The following is an 18,023-nucleotide window of genomic DNA, read 5'->3' on the forward strand; positions in this document are numbered from 1 at the left end:
AATCAGTCAAGAGTACAACTGGGGTACACACAGTGCACTCCTTGAAATGAGTAGATGAATTCATGGCTGACAGAGAAGTATCAATTTTGCCTGACTGACCTTCAGTGCGAACTTTCCAAACATCGTATTTCGCTCACATTCACCAATAGCGCTCCTAGCCTTACAGAAAGGATGCCCACGCTTTTGAGGTCGTCTGTTTATGTAACGCACATCCTTAATAAATGGCAGACTTCCTGTACTTATTCTTCCTGCACTTATTCTGTACTTATTTGCTGTCGTCAATCAGACCTAAGTGTCTCACGTGCATTAGGCATCGGAACCTGTTTATTTTTCTTTGGTCGGTCACTGTGATCTTGCAGGACGGGTTGAACTATAAACTCTTTAACGGAAGGAAATGCCAATGTGATTGAATTGTTGCGCAAGTTGGATCGTAGTAGTTTAACATTTATTTCTACACGGTAAATAAGCTGTTCATTGAAAAATATTCCTACCTTCATCAGGTTAAATAAAGCTAAAAAAAAAGTTAGCGTTGCAAATCCAGAAAGTTTCCAATGCGTTGCAGTCGGGAAATAGGACAATGACATTTACAGAAGACACATGAAAGCTTTTGGTTCTTCTGCTTTAGAAGAGGTGGTCCTAGAAAGAAGGGCATTTTGTACACGGTCTGCAGTCTGCATTCTGCAGTCTGGATTTGTACTGACCGATTACAAAACCTTTTAACACTTCGTAAACTACTGCCCTTAGATTCGGATATCGAGCCTTGATTGTAGTGACAAGCTAGTATGTTTCTGCTCGATAAGAAATCGGCGGACAAAGTCTTTATTCAAGACATCTTCTAACGCCGCCAGCTTAGGTTCTTAAATATTCCCGCTTAAACAAAGATGATCAGTTTCAATGCCATAAACCGAAAACGAAAAACCAAAAACGACTTGTATTTAATCGTTTTTAACATTCCATACGAAAACGAAAAACGAAAAACGAAAAAGAAAATTAAAATCCGTTGTCTTAAGAGCTACAGAAAAAGAACAACGAAGAGCACAAAGTGAATTCGAATGCCGTTTCCTTCCCAACAGGGAAAAAAATGAAAAACGAAAATAAAATGGAAGTCCAAATTCGCCTTTTTTTTTTTTTTTTTTACAGCGCAAAGAAAAGAGAAAAACAACGTTAAAATTTGAGTTTCATTTTCGTACGCAATTGAAAATGGGTTGGCACTAAGGTACATGGATTTACTCTTGAAGCTTGAACTCCACGAGTCGAAACCAGTGTCTATTTGAGTAAACTGAAGCGATCTGCCAAGACATGCACATGTAAAATGTGAATTTCATTTTCCCACGTAATTGGAAATCGTTTGGCACTAAGGTACACGGATTCTTTAAACCACAAGTAGTCCCTCTTTTTATTAATATAGTGAAAGAAAGAAACGTAACATGCTGGAGAAAAAAGGCCAGGTCATTAAAGTCAATTTTCTCATCTCGACGTCAATTTCAGCAACTACGATCCCATGGGAAGAATTCATCGCTAATTCAAGGTTAAGTCATCACTTCTGGCAACTTAAATTGTCCTTTTTCCCTCTTTTATAAACAGCTGGCATGGGGCTAAACAAGGTAGGTAGGTAAAGTCTGCATACAAGGGGGGGGGGGGGGGCAGGGGGGTCAGAACCTCCCGCCTGCCGCGTACCCTGCTCCTCTTCCGCTTCCCGTACCTTTATCTCCCGCCTCCCGCCCTTTTTGTGCTGCTCCCGTCCCCTGTAAATTGGCAGAGTCAAAACACATCCTAGTCATTTAGCTTCGCAATTCTTAAGCATTTGCTTTTGCATTTTGTTTTTAATTAATTTAACAAGATTACCACTGCCATATGTTTCAATTCAATGAAGTTTTGACCTACTTGTTTATCTTCTTTGAGTTTCACCATTTCAATTCAGTCCATTTTCATCGACTATTCAGATTTGCTTCTAAAATCCGTTTTCAGTGACGACGGTCTCAAAAATTAATTCTAAATTGTCTCGTGTTCTGATAAAGTATACGTATTTCCAGTAACTAGTCCGGCGTTTATTGGGATCAGACAATTAAATCATGGAAGTTGTATTTGACGATAAAAATGAATGACAGGCCAAACACGACTCCTATTGGTGAAGATATGAAGAACTTTGACCTTCAAAGCTTTGCTCTAACGAGTGCGTTTTTCAAAGATCTCCCTTTTCTGTATGAAAGCAGAGGAGGGTCTTTATAGATCTCCCTTAGCAGTGGCTGTATTAAATGCCATTTACTCAAAAGAATGTTTTTTTTTAAGATTAGGCACAGATGGGTGATATTCTGTAACAAACGGCAAAATTCTTTTGCGTGTTTTTTTTTTTTTATTTTCCAGAGCTGACATTCTTTCGCTATAATTTCTGAGAGAGTGTTTTCTAAAAGGTTATCTGGATAACCTCTGTCGCGTAATCTGCGTTTGAATTGTGTAACGTTTTCTTCAAATGTAGCTTTTGAAGAGTTGCTTCTCAGAAGTCTTAAGGCTTCGCCTTTGATAAAGCCTTCCTGACGCCTGAAGGGTGGCATCAGGTGAAGTGTGTGTATTGGATAGTTTCTGTCGGTTTGAAGTGCGCGCGCACGTCGAGAATGGATTCCTTCTTAAATCTTTCGCCCTTATAGACGCATTTATCCAGGAAAGTTATTTCTGTATCTGAAATTTCAGCCGCAAATTTATGGTCGGAAGACAGCTACTTGCTAGCTCTATAAATGTGTTTATTTCCTCTTTGTTTACGTTCTATAGAGAAAAGACATCATCGATAGATCTTTTCCAAGTCAGCGGCTTTAAGTGGCTGCGGTCAATGATTTTTGTTTCTACCGCGGCCATGAAAATGTTGGCAAATGAGACTTCCATTTTTGTACCCATTGCGGTACCGTGTGTTTGAAGATAATTTTTGCCGTTAAAATGAAGAGTTTTCTTTTAAGATAAGCTTAAGCATATCTCTGAGGTAGAGGGTAGGTATGGGAGGTTTGTTTAGGCGGAATGTTTCGTATGTTTTACATACAATTTTGATTCCTCCATCCTGTGGGATGTTAGTATATAGGCTTGTAACGTCCGTTGACACTAGCATTGTGTCCTTTGCGACCTTCGTTTTCTCTTTAAAGTTTAAAAAATCTGTTGTATCTTTAAGGTATGATTCCTAAACTTTAGCAATAGGTTGAAGGAGGTAATCAACAAATGATGAGAAAAAAATGAAATCTCAGAAGTGACTGAGAGGACGTTAAATGCAAGTCAAATATATTTTGGGTTTTTGTTTTTGAAAGTACTCTAAAGCGTTGTTGAATTAAAAAAGTTAGCGTTTCGCATTTCTCTCCCGCTTGCCGCTCTCTTAGAACTCCCGCTTCCCGCCCTTTCCTCTCCCGCCTCCCGTACCCCTCCCGCTTCCCTGCCCACCCCCCCTCCCCAACATACAAGCCAAGTGGCTCACCAGGCCGGAGCTTATCCTGGTTTTTGTAGCATGAAGCGACTAGGGGTATTTCTACTCCCCCCTGGATGGGATGCTAGTCCATCGCAGGGTTACCCCCAGCATTAAATTCACCGTTACCCGTTTATACACCTGGGTGGAGAGAGGCACCGTGAGAGTAGGGTGTCTTACCCAAGAACACAACACAATGTCCACGGCCAGGGCTCGAGCCGGACCGCTCGCTCCGGAGTCGTGCGCCTCCCGCTGAAATTTTCTTGGTTCCTTCTTTTATAAATAGCTGGGACTAAACAAGTTGTGCATAAAATTTAATTAACACGGTATGCACCCGATCACGTGATCCTCCAAGTGGCCGAGTTGTTTTCCATTTGATTATAACGGCAAAAAATGTACTCAAAAACCTTTAACAAATGATACAGCAATTAAGTAAAATATTAAAATTTACGATTAAAGCCGAAAGGAAAACAGGTGTGGAATATTCAGCTCAGAACGAAACAATGATTAAGCGCACACGTGTGAATTCAAAGTAATCCCTAAATAAATAAGAATGATACATGTCAATTAGTGAAATATCAATCTATACTGATTCCCTGACGGTGCCATAAATGCAACGGCGAATCCTAGAAATAAACCAATAGTTTGAGACTTTCCGAACATCATATTATTATCACTGGCAGTGGAACCGTTCAATCTATGTTTAAACCAGGTAACCTGAAGCCGGGCAACTGACGAATCGCGCCGTCGACTGAATGAAAAATGTCTCAATTTTCGAGCTCATTTAGTTTATGTATGAATAGCCCAATGGTCTCGAATTGCATGTTAGGATGGGGGGAATGTCCGTTGTGACATTTTCCGCTGGCATGGCTGAGACAAGGAAAAGTACGGAAAAGTTCAGCTGAAAATTGTCAGTCAGGAGACCAGTTCCCTTTTACAACAGGCTTTGTTTAAGTCGGTCGTTTTCCTATAGCGAAGAGATTTGATCCTTAATTTCTAGTTGCCGATCCCAACAGGTAGAACTGAGAACAAGTCCGAATTTAACATCGAGACAAGCTGGAAAATGATTGATTGACAGATACGTTTTCCTCGGTATTTCCGGACAGTCGCGTTCTTTTGTTCTGTAGGACACCACTGTTTCATTAGCTGCATTCGATGACTGTACTTTTAACCAAATGAATGATTTATTCATGAGCACAGGACTTTGCTCATCGATCGACCTTGCTTCTGCCGCAACGCACGAGAGCTGCTCGCAGGCTAAAAACATTAAAATTATGTTTAGATCCTTGTCTTACTGTAAAGCTTTATGTAGTTTTGCGGTAGTGAGTTTGCTCTTCTTTTTAATAACTTGGAAATGCTCTGGATGATGCTGATTAAAACAAAAACGGCAAATTGGTGGTGCGTCATAGAGCGGTTTTCAATTGAGTGTAGCAGCTAGTAACTATATCTCACGCCGCACCTAGTACCTGTGCTACCTTAAAAAGTTGCTTTAACATGTCGATTTGTTCACATTTAAGTGAGTGACAAATTGCCATGGTGTGACTAATCGTTATTAGTCAATGACATATCATTTGTTTACATCTGAGTGAGTGACAAATTTGCATATCAACCACTAACAAAGTCATTTCTACTCTTTGCGTATCCACGAATAAAAAAAATCGTTGACGTAATAAAATATCGAAAAACAATGACTCTTTCCTTCGAGCGCGCGCAGATTACTTGAGCCTTCGTCTCAGCGTGCGCGCGATCGTAAAACTACAGGGAGCCACCTTAATGGATAAAACGATGAATCGAGCTTATATTACTTGAGCAGACTTGGACTGTTTGGGGTCACGTTTGTTTTGCACACTTACGGGGACATTCACGTACCAGCACTTTAAGGACATTTTCGAGGCCCCATCGGGAGTTCTCGGGACACGGGATATTTAGGTGAAAAATTAACGGGCCCAGGATATTTGGCGGAAAAATAAATGGGATATAGGATATTTAGAATAGATATCCCGGGATATCGAGTAGGAAAATTGATAGTATTTGTAATTGGATTAACAAGGTTCTGGTGATATACATATTCCGTTAGGCCAAACATTAACGGGATGGGGGTACCCAGACCTCCTCCTCCCTCCGCTAATGAGGTTTCGTTTTCGTGTCCCCGGAAAGAAGCTGAAATCCACAGCTAGTTATAAAATAGCTCAGATTTGATACGATTAGGAGCAACTGCCAGATGAAATCATCTTTCGTTTATTTTATTTGGAACATTGATATAAAATTAGAAAAAACTAGTCTTTAACATTTTTCTATAATTTATCTGTGGAAAAATCATATCTATTTCCAGACTGTCCAAGGTATACACAAACAAACTGACCAAAATATCATTATATTTATATTATCTACATATGTTTATAAACTGAGAAATATTCTGCTTCTCTAAAACATAAGACGGGTTAAGGCTAAAACACTGTACTGTGCTACTGAATTTCAAACGTAACAATTCATCTCAATATATAAACTGTTCTCAGATTTCTTTTTTTTTTAAATAACAACTTATCAGCCATGTTTGACTCATTTCATTTTCATTATCTTTAAAACTAAAAGTATACTTACTTTACTATATTATTTACATCTTTTAAATTACCCACGTACATATATTTATTCAATTCTAACGGTGCAAATGCCCTTCTCAATAGATACATCCTGTCTTATAGAAATGTTCAACATCTTAATTTTAATTTCAGTCGCTTAACCACACACAAATAAAGGTAATTTTAACCTTCAACGTCGTAAATTTTCTTTGACGAAAAAAGCGATTTCTTAAATTCCAAATACGGAGCCTGTCGAATACGTTACATGTTGAAGATGATTTCCAGTCCGTATTGCGCAGTCTCGAGAGTTTGTTTTCGTTTTTTGTTTTGTGTCGTGTAAGACATCACAAAATGTGAACATTTCGCAAGTACTTACATAAAGTAAATTCAAAGTTTCAAAACAACCGCCATTACTGGATGCGAAGCGGTCGAAGAATTATGCTTCCTCTCTCATAATACTTGATGAAACAACTTCGCTGTTAAAATCAATGAAGCTGGAAAAAGATTTTGAAAGGTCTCAAAGATAAGGTATGTGGTCCGCAACGAATAACATCTATTCGCATTCCGAAATGAGAATTATAATGTTTATAAGCATTGGGGTGCTGAGACTGCCCAGTAGAGACTGGAAATCATCTTTAAGTACGTTAAATAATCAAATATTCAGTGGAAGATTTTTGAACCCGCAATATTTCGAAAGCAAAGTTCTTCTTCTTTATGCTGTTCTTAAAGGAGAGGTCACTCCAAAAAACGTCAATTTTTTGCCAACGCTAATAAAAACCTTGCACTAAGTTAAGCCACTCCCTTAAGTTTCAGTCTCTTAACTGCAGGTTTTCCTTATGAAATTCGTCTCCAAAGAAGCCCAAAACTTCGCCCTCGCTGACGCCATTTTGAACAGTACTCAGCAGCCAGGCTGCGTTTTTGTGACGTCATTCCGTCCAAGAGATTTTGTTCAAATGGCTTCCGACAATCGTTTAAACTTCCACTCTGGGTTATGGCTGCTCTTGAGCCACATTATTTTAAGCCGATCATGCTCTAAATGCCGAAATGATAGCATTGAAGATGGTGAAGTGGATAATCGCTTGGAAAAAAAAATGCATTTTTCTGACCTTGTGAAGAATGCAAAATCAGTTGCAGGTTTTTCTCCTTCCCGTCAATTTCGAGTCGGACGGAATGACGTTACATAGACATGGCCAGGCTGCCAAGACACTTTCAAAATGACGGCCTCCGAAGTCGCTTCTTCGGAGACAAATTTCTTCAGAAAAGCCGGCACTCTGAGAGGCTGAAACCTCGGTGAGTGTAAAAGCTGAATGTTTACTTGCTATAGGCGAAGACATTTAGCCGAATAGTCAGCCAGCGCTATCCTAAGTCTCCTGGTAAGATCATTGAAAAACCTGATCACTGTCTTTTCTTCTAAAGCAGCTAACTGTCTGCCGTTAATCGTCAGATCCAAAAAAACTGAGTGTCCTGAGGGTGCCATTACCAGGGAAAGTTTATGAGTGATTTAGCCGCCACTCCCCCACATACACCCCTCACCCCTCACCCCTTATAAATTAACAAATTTTGAAACTGACGATTTTTAACCGTATTGAAGTTTGCTGGTCATCGGTTCGCATTTCGCTAATCAGATAGAAAGAGGATATTACATGTACATGGCTGCTCGGAGATATGAAATTTCGAAGCTCCAAGTGGCCATGTAATGTTCTATTTATTATATAAACACCAATAAAATTCCAAACTGTTTCGCTTTCGCTTCGAAAGGTGCCATTGTGTAACCATTTTTCAAATGTGAAGATAAGATGTTATTTCCACGTGTGAAGTAATCATGTTTTCGTGCCAAAGTTCACCTGGCATTTCATTGGTTTTTATATTATATATAAATAAACGTATCCACTGGCGATTAAGCTTATCGGTGACAGTCTTCAAATGACTCTGTTACTCGGCAGCTTTAAGCTCATTTTATGGTGTCGGGGATTCCATCCACCAATACTGTTCAAAGATAAAAACATCATCATGAATTACTATAGCAAAGAATTTAGGCGTTAGCTGACAAACGTGCTCATCTCCACGCAGAACTCGATAACTACGTCCTATGTTTTTTTAATAAAATGAAATAAAATAAGAATACTGAAAAACGTTTCTCTTTTTTTCAAGCTATGAAGTAAGAGTGGATGTTTGGTTGGGAGAGCAAGAAATATTCTAATTTTATGGTATCACCCGGCTGATTACGACCAGTTTAACATAATGCTCAGGGTCAATAGAGTGTAGGATAATTCTGCTTGCAATAATTACAGCAACATGCTGAATGCAAAAACGTTCGCTTATCTTGACTTGAAACTATCACTTACAAAGGACTTCTCCGTCTTCCTGTTCGGCCTCAGGGTGGTACCCTTCGTCCTCGTCTGGCTCATCCTGATATCGGTTCTCATCGTTTCCGTTGCCTCCTTCGTCGTTGTGATCATCATCGTCATCTTCGTGGTCGTGAACGTCACCGGTGTCATCATAGGCATTATGATAGACATTATTGTTATCATCATCCTCTTCCTCTTCTTCAATCTCAAGCTCTCCCCCATCCTCCTCCTCCTCTGCCTCCTCATCCTCATCATCTTCTTCCTCTTCCTCATCGTCATCGCCATCACCATCTTCACAATGACCATTGTTCAGTCTATCGTCGCCATCGCCCTCACCATTGTGCACACCATAGTTATCATCAACGTTATTCTCCATGGCTAGTATGATTGACATGATCCTTTCTATAACATCAGGGTCCATGGACGCTATAATCAATATGATCATCTTCTAACCTCTCTATCTTCACAAAAGGTACCTTCCGACAGTACAATGCTGAAAGGAAGATAAAACTAACATGAACTTCTTCATAACTTTAACACATGTCTTTGCATGTGACATAATCAAGCCACAAGCTCATTGGCGTGAAATCTATCCTTGCCACGTTTCTATTTTACTTGATATTATTTGTTGAACTCGATAATTTAAATGATACTTATTTTTCGAGCGGGTTGGGGTGTTATCTCAAAACGTTTGGATCATAAAGGTGGGAGGCAGGATATAGGGGGCTTGTCGCATTTGCTAAGGCAGCAAATTAAAGCAAGTGTGTCTTAGGCACACTGCACCGGAGAAATTTGAAAACGCACTTCATCTCTACGGTTAGGCTTACCGTCCACACTGATCCGTCACGAAAACGGAGCATTTCGAATTCGAAACTACTCATCAGACTGGAGGAATTTGAAAACGCTGTCTTTGCGTTTCAGTGGACTAAAACTATTATTAGCTTTTCAAAGACGATTACGTCACTATAATCACGTGATTTCCCTGTCCGAGGTTTCCTCAAACACAAATCCAAAATGACCGCTGATTGTCGTGTTGTCAAATTCCTCCGGCGTATTGCGGACGGAAAACCTTTCATGCGTTTTCAGAGTGAAGACGCTGGTTACCAATTTTTCTGGCGTAGTGTAGACGGGGCCTCGATGCTGCATATGTGAAAACTACATTTTTTATTTATCTAAACCCAGAAACAAATCAGTCCAATCACTTTGGCATTTTTACAAGAGATTTTCTATTTCTCCTCCATTTTGCCGAAGGGAATCTTATTAATAACACTTTTCGCTAGTTTGTCCCCAGCCATGTTTTTTTTTTTTTTTTACATAGAGAAGGTCTGCGAGTGGATTATTTTTATTCTAGATAGGCTGAAAAGAAAGCCATCCCAGGAAGTTCAATTTTGTCATGACTGATGTGAGGAAATTGCATTTTAACAATTGTTATATTTAGACTCAAATACTCAAAGACTCAAAGTAAAACGTGCAAGTCGGCAGCACGTGCATGAACTTCCATCACGGTGGTTTGCTTCGTCAGAGAAGCCAGAAAAGTAGCTCCCGCATCATGTACTAATTCACTGCCGGCATTCTGCGCTAAGATCAGCTTGGCGTTCAGTCAGGAAAAGAAGCTGGTTAAATTTTAGGGAGTATATCATTCTTTGCAACACTTTTGATTTTTTGGAATAGCCACCACTTGGATTGTTTTTTGTTTGTTTGTTTTTTCGCTGCCATCAAACTAAACTTTCCAGCTGCTTCTATAATTTTGCGAGAACGCGTTTCAGTCGTGTATCTGCAGTATCTGTGCCAAAGGGAAATAACGGTATCAACGGTATCAACTATGTCAGATTATGTATAAAGTATAGGCACCGAGACGGATTCTTGGCTTTATATCATGCTAATATAAAACGTCAGTTTTGCGGATATTGAACTCCATGGGTAAGATGTGCAGTGTATACATATTCTGTATGCTCAATATGCTCTGAAATTTCAGAATCGAACTAGCTAGCTCAGATAAGGTAGAGTTTACTTCCACCACTCTCTGAGGTGCCGGCGGGTTCTGTTGTCGAACAGCGACTTGGAATCTACATCTAGCCTCTAAAAGCACGACAGAACCAAAGTCGCTAAGCTCGGCACTACGGTCGGTTCGCCATGTATATTTGCAGAACTTGTAACTCTTGTCCAAACAGCACTTACATTAAATTGTCCGAAGATTACGTGTAGGTAAACATTGATTTATTAGGGGTGGGACATTTTCTATTCCCGATCAAATTGCAGTGTAATTGCACTTTTCTTACACAAGGCGACAGTCAGGAGTATATCCAAGTTCTATTTTTTTTTTTTTAGCATCGATTCTTTCCGTCGTTCCTTCCTCTGAATTTCTCAATTTTGTTTTAGTTAAGGTCCGGTAATACGGACAACATTTTTCTTCAACTTGTCTCGCAACATTGATGAATTGCAAGTTGAAACCCTCTGTTACACGTATTACCACGTTTGTGACCAACTTGTCTCGCCAGGGCCTCGATAAAGAGTGAAAAGTATATTTTTATTTTTCTTAACACAGAGACAAATCAGTCCTATCACTTTAATCTTTTGACGAGGGATTCAGTTACGTCTCTTCCGTTTTGCCGAAGGGAGTCTTGCTCGTAATAATAGAACTGGAACCAGGATAAGACATTATAAAATAAGTAGAAACGTTCTCCGGTTAAAATGATTAAAAACATGAGCTTTCGGTTATCAGTCTATAGCCTTGAACGAATAAAAACTGTTTCTGCGCCAATGGAAATATGTACGAAAAGAGTGCGAAAAAATACTTGCCTGTAACATTTTTCGCCAGTCTGTCCGCAGCTGTTTCTTATTGTTTACATAGGGAAGGTCTGCGATGGGACTATTTACGCAGAATAGGTTAAGAAAAAAAACACCCCAGAATGTGCGAAGAAAGTCGCATTACAGATGTCAGGAAAATGCATTTTAACAATCATGGGTTAAGTTCAAAATAGTAGTTGGTTAGTTAGTTAGGGAAAGATGACCCAAAGCAGAAGGTGAAAGATAACAAATGCCAAGATGCGCGACAACATGTAGGAAAGGTGATATTGTATGCGCTATTTTCAAATAGATATAGTGGTTGTGTAAGCAAATTAAATTTAAACGCAAAGAGGTATTCTTAGCTAAACTGATGATAAGCCACTGACAAGTCAGTGTCAACCCATTAACCTTTTCGAGATCATCCATCAATCTTTTACCACCTGAGGGTCGTCCAAAATTAATCAACAAGCATCTTAAGAAAACATGCTATGAGCTTAATTAGACAGTTGCCTCTGGGTATATTTTTCATCACAGTACAGATAAAGTATCGCGATGTGCGACATTAATGACGTCACCGTGTTCAGTTTGAGTGTTCTCTCTGCGTGAAATCGCGCGATCAATCAACCATGGGTCAACCATTTGATTAAAAAAAAACAACACACTTTTACGATTCAAATCGGACCAACATGAGAAGGAATACTTTCACCATGCAGAATTAAACTCCTCTTTATTAGACTAAACCTCCCGAAAAGTTTACCGTCTATTTTAGAATTTGTCCAACCGCCTTTCGTGATTATTTAGCCTGAAAGCAACCTCACGTTTGGGGAGCAGACGCCGACTCGCTCCGCTCTGCCGCTCGAATGTGTAAACTTCAAGATTAGCCAGCCCGCAGACTGATTATTAAACAACTCTAAATGAACAGGTATACAAAGGGACAAATACTTGCGTAAACGTAAAGCAATCCCTTTGTTATGAACCATATTTTTCTATTAGCAATTACCCGGCAAGCTCGAAGTTTACATAAACGATAAACTGGTCGTCGAAAAGTTTGAGCAAAGCCCACAAACCTTGAAAACATATTGCTAAACATGTTAAACAGTCGAGAAATCCTGGAGAAAACAATTGGCGCTGTACGTTCAAATAATGTATTTAACTTTCTTAACACTCTGATGGCAGCATTGTATTGAAAGTGTATTATTTTTTTCACTGTCCTTAACGATCAAATAGGTTCACTGCAGAACTTACTGTGCTAGAGAGATATATTAGAAGGAACGGTTAATACTGTTCGGTTGGATTATCTAAACTTACCTCAGAGTCGTATCGTGATCAACGTTGACCAAGTCAAACGCCAACTGCTGAAGCTTTACGTCAACCACAAACCAGTGACTTCCAATAGACGAATCACTATTGCAAATGAAATAAGACAAGCTGTGTAAAAATATAAATAAGTTAATAACTGAGGTTATAACCCCGCTTAGAGTCCTATCCCCAATCAATACTTTTCAGTAATTTGATGCTGCTGCAATCCCGACCCACTGTAACGCATTGGAACATGCACTTGGTGCACATGCACCAACAAACTTGGAGTTTGGCCGTCGGAGTTTTTCGTTTTTAGGGGCTTCAATTTTTAACAGTTTACCGGCGGACATAAGAACTCTGAACTCTAGGCTTTTATTTAGGCAAAAGGCCAACGAACATTTTTACTTGTAATTTTTAATCGTGAGTTTTTATGTGTTTTCCAATGTACGTAGTTGCCTTTTTAACTTTTTACCTTTTTTAAATTTTTAAATTTTTAAATCTTACAGGACCCCTTTGATAACAGTACTTTATAGTACTGATGGGTTAATCCTGTCTAAAGGTTCGTTTATTATTATTATTATTATTATTATTATTATTATTATTATTATTACTTGCAAGAATTGTGACTACGTCATGAAATTTCATAACCACTTGAACGAGCCGTGGTAGTATTTACTTTTCGAAAAAGACAAAGTAATCTATTTTTGAGAAATGGAAAACACTTTCCCTCAGTCTAACGATTTCTATGCGTGATAGAAATTTCGACACACATTTATCACATTTATCCTTTGACCTTTATGACACGCAATATTCTGTTTGTTTGGTCTCATGTATAATTCAAATTCGCAACGAGGTGAAAGTTTGCATTTGCTTCAAATTTGAAAAATGCACAAGTTTTTACTAGATTTATCCCTTGTGAAAGATTCTTGTGTTTCTTCCTTCCTACCGAAGAATATCTCAATGCAGTTGTGCAACCCAGAAACAGATCGGTATATGAAATTCGCAAAATCACGCTACCACGTGACAAAAGATTCGATTCCCACCGTAGTTATCTCAATCCAGTGTGAAAATTATCACTGGCTTAACAAGGAAGCAAATATCACTTCCGATCTTGACGAGAGATTCATTTGTTTATTCCATTTTGGTGAAGGGAGTATATCTAATTACATTTCTATGCTAGTCTTCCCTCAATCTTTCCTCTCTCTTTTATTTTAATTTATAGCAGGTCTATGAGGAGACTAGAAAGTATTTTTCAACTATAAATAGGTTACACAAACAGCCCAGATTATGTAAAGGAACTGCCGACGGCAGACAAATTGCATTTTAATAACAGTGGTCATATATCTTTGGCGTCACGTCAATCTTAGCAAAGGAAAGATAACTTTGAACAAAACGTGCTTTAAACCGCTAAATGAACGCAGTACTCGCACGATGTTTTGTTTCGGCTTCGTGAACACTTGCTTTTCAAAACAGTGAATCTAATCTACATTTTAGGCATCGATAATTTCGTTGTTGATAGTGTTATATCATAAGTTGGCACCCTGTGGTAATGAATTTCTCATCAACATAATTATCACTTCGACAAAGCCAAATTCGTTAACCATGCCAAGAGAACAACATCTCTGACATATAAACGTGTCAAAACAACACTTAAGTAAATTGCAATGTCAGAAAATTTTGATCTAGTTTATAAAGTGAACGATTTATTTTCCCAGGTGGCAGACTACAACTTTTTCAAACTTGCAGCTTGATTCAACTCTTTTGAAAAAAGAAAAGCGGCTTCTTTCCATCTTTCCTTCCTTTCTTAGTTTTGTTTTGGATCTCAAAGTTATCTTGATAATAATTCCAAGAGGACAAGTAGTTCTATTGACTTTCAAGACTTCCCTTAAGTATTGGTTTTCCGCAGAACAAGTAGGCAAAGAGCAGCAGTGGTTTAAACTGGAGAACACTTTTGGCCGGCTAACCTCAAAAGCGACAATTGCTTAATAGTTTTCATTCTCTAACTGATGACACTGGGATGTTTTGATACCAATTTAACATGTCGGGTTATCGGGTTATCTGTATCCGATCCGGGTAAGCCGATTACTTACGGAAAATGCGCATTTAATTACCTGTGGTGTTTAAGAGGTCGAGACAGATGGCACTGTAGAGATTTGCTACGCCCATCTATTTTTGGATGGTTGGTTACGCGCCGCAACACTCCTGTGATGATTTTTGGAAAAAGGCCAAACACAAACGTTTCCGGTGTTTAGTCAGCATTCCTGACCTGAGAGTTGTTCGAGCGTGAATGTGTCTTTGCAGTTACTGAGGTGTTGTTTTCTAATCAGCTATAGGCTTCACTCACGACATCTCTTGGAGACAGCATAAAGCATGATGTGCATTGATTTTGCCATGAACGCTGGTATGCGCTACAGAACAATGATTGAAGAAATCGAAAATACAATTTAAAATAATTTATTTCTAAGCATCCCAGTGACAACATTTTGTTTGTCTAGTTGGTTCTAACACGCTGAATGTTTCTGTCTTTCAAAACTCTTTAGAAACTTTCCTGCAAATTCGACTATCATCAGGCGCCTACGCAAGGGCTAGCTAAAACATAATTAGCATAAAAACACGAGCATTTCACCTGTGGTGTTTAAGAGGTCGAGACATCATTGAGATGCCATTGTAGAGATTTGCTACGCCCATCTAGTTTTGGATGGTTGGTTTCGCGCCGCAACACTCCTGTGATGATTTTTGGAAAAAGGCCAAACACAAACGTTTCCGGTGTTTAGTCAGCATTCCTGACCTGAGAGTTGTTCGAGCGTAAATGTGTCTTTGCAGTTACTCAGGTGTTGTTTTCTGATCAGCTATAGGCTTCACTCACGACATTTCTTGGAGACAGTATAAAGCATGATGTGCATTGATTTTGCCATGAACGCTGGTATGCGCTACAGAACAATGATTGAAGAAATCGAAAATACAATTTAAAATAATTTATTTCTAAGCATCCCAGTGACAATATTTTGTTTGTCTCGTTGGTTCTAACACAACGTACTTTAGAGTAAAATAACTGTCCGATTGCTTAATACTTAGTATGTAACCTAGTATTAGGATCTACCGTACATCAGTATCATTCTAGCAATAGAGCAATAGCTATCTAGCTAATGCGAACACTCGATCGATGCGAGCATTCGCTATGATAAACCCGCATACAGAGAAAATAAAAATCAGATGAAAATTTTCAGCTTACGATGGAATCGCTGTCGGATTCATCTAGATGATAAGGGACTGGCATTTTCGCGGCTCCAGAGAGAAAATTTCGCTCGTCGCTGGAGTTTGTGTCCATAGGCAGTTGCAAATTCAAATGTCGCATCAACATCTCCGAAGCTGAGGTTTTATTCAAATCCAGCACGTGGTTGTAATCGAGCATCAAACAATGGTTCACTTTTCGTGCGCGTCCACCGCCACCGTGGTTCCCAGATATGATTTGTTGAGATCACCTTTATTCTGGGAAAGCCCCAGCAAACGCAGATATATATTATTCGATGGAATACATTAGCATCACAACCATTACGTTTTCTTCTAAAATTAGCAAAACATAACCGCGCGTCAGCAAGCTTCACGGACCAATCACAAGATTCGTTGATTTTCTGTTACCTAGGTAACATCAACCAAAGAAAGCAAGACAAAGCAGGCGGTGTTGGACATGACTCGCAAAGCATGCCGCGAGATATTTTCCCAGGAGCTCATTTTCATCTGATCGCTGAACGGCAAACACCTCCACACGCCGATGGTGATGTGGAAATACGATTTATAGGAGGTTCGTTCGCATCCGATGCTGAAAGAAATCGGGAATGACATCCATATGAAATGTTCCGCAGGCCAAGTAATAGCTGTAAATGACTTCTGCTTGATTTACAAAGCCACCATTTTCAGTGCTGAACAGATGATTTTAGGAATCGAAGCTTCGCGGTTCGTCGAATCTTTACGGTTGAAAGATAAATTATTTCCGTTTCTGACCTCTTCGAATTCGATCTCAACTTGCCGGAATTGAACCGACCTTCGGCACTTTCCTTCTTAGATATCTCGACTTGTGTGTGAAGTGTATCAGTGTATTGTCGGCCAACATCGTTGTTGACGCATATTATGTTTTCGTTCGACGATAAGAGAGCTTGGAAGTAAAATCTACGAAGAAAAGGGTTGAATAATTCGAAGTCAAAGCAATGTTTTGTCTTTGAAAACTTGTGTAAAACTTGATTAATCGAGTTTCGCCCGCTGTATTTCCTTATTAACCAAAAGGAATCATAAACAGCTTGCTAATGAGCTATGGCTCTTTCAAAATAACAAAAATAATTTGCAATGAATGGAGTCAAAAAACTAGAAGCTTAATGGGAGAAGTACTGACGGTATGTTTTGCTTCAATGTAAGTGGTAAAAAATAATTGTTTTCGTCCCCTGTACCAGGTCACACTTCCAGCAAATTCTTGTTCAACTTGCAAATCCAAGATTAAATATGTACTGTGTGGATCTATTTTGTAGACAATGGGATAACACGATTTTGGTCTTGTTCAACTTCCTTGAATGTGTTTAAAGTAAAAGGTCTACAAATTACTTTGCCTCAGACATTGCCACTAGCAATATCAATGTTCAAACTGATGAGAGTTTGAGATTTTTCTTCGCCTAGTGCTTTAGGTGTTGGATGTAACTTGTATCTGCTCCAAGTGTCCATTCCTGGGTTCTCAGTACATGTGAGGCCATGTAAAAGGGAAATCAGGCTCAATGGAAAGAAGGCTTGGTTGAGTTACATGAAATGAATGCTTTTGACAAATAATATACCTCATGCTATTTAAAGTGGTTGCAACTAAAATTGCAGATGGGAGATGTGAAAAAAAAAAAAAAAAAAAAAAAAAAAACTGACTTGCATTTACTTGCAAACAATAATTCAATTCCAAAGTATGCTTTTTTAAAAAGTGAATATTTGCAAAGTACCGACAAGCACACCAAAAAACCAGCAAAATAGCACAAAAGCTATATTCTGGAAACAGCGGCCAACATTAAGTTCACTTATAAATTAGTAAACTGGAAGATTGTGAATGATAGGCACGGTCAATTAGCAATGAATGAATAGCTCAAGGTCCTGTGCCTTCTTTGCATGTCCTCATATCACACCTCTGCTGAAGTTTAAGGTTCAATAGAACTAGTGTAAACTAAAGGGAGTTTTTTACCCAGAGCAGTGCCATGCAGGTCATTTGAAATATCTGTCAGTTTAAAATAAATTATTTACTGCAAGTCCTGTGGTCAACAACACAGTGATCATGTACCGATATTAACATTTCCTACATTGGCTGTTAAATATTTTGCCAAAAACAGTCTCCACAGCACTTCCTCGTGTCGACTCGTAATGACTGTGACCAACTGAATTCAGAATGATCTAGCATGTATCTGTATCCTAGATCATCTATAGTGAGATGTTTTGATTGAGATAACTAAATTGCAACAACATTTTAAAATACAAGCAGATGCACTATATATTGAACACTTGCAGTAGCTCTTCAAACTTGGGATTGCCATGCAGCTTTCTAAGTAGTCA

At 39.0% G+C, this 18,023-nt stretch overlaps 2 protein-coding genes across 2 annotated transcripts in view; one reads left to right on the forward strand and one right to left on the reverse strand.

Annotated features, from left to right (window-relative positions):
• The window catches only part of LOC145503211 (uncharacterized), a 285,864-nt gene that overhangs the window by 35,610 nt on the left and 232,231 nt on the right, over positions 1–18,023 (forward strand). The gene's annotated exons all lie outside the window — the stretch shown is intronic.
• On the reverse strand, positions 8,126–12,477 carry LOC145460521 (uncharacterized). Its single transcript, XM_081445363.1, has 2 exons — positions 12,462–12,477; positions 8,126–8,859 (listed from the first exon to the last, which is right to left on the reverse strand). Exon 2 carries the CDS (start codon positions 8,809–8,811, stop codon positions 8,356–8,358), a length of 456 nt encoding a protein of 151 aa, XP_081301489.1. The 5' UTR covers positions 8,812–8,859; positions 12,462–12,477; the 3' UTR covers positions 8,126–8,355.

Source organism: Orbicella franksi, chromosome 11, assembly GCF_964199315.1.
Source record: "Orbicella franksi chromosome 11, jaOrbFran1.1, whole genome shotgun sequence".
Classification (NCBI taxonomy): Eukaryota; Metazoa; Cnidaria; class Anthozoa; order Scleractinia; family Merulinidae; genus Orbicella; species Orbicella franksi.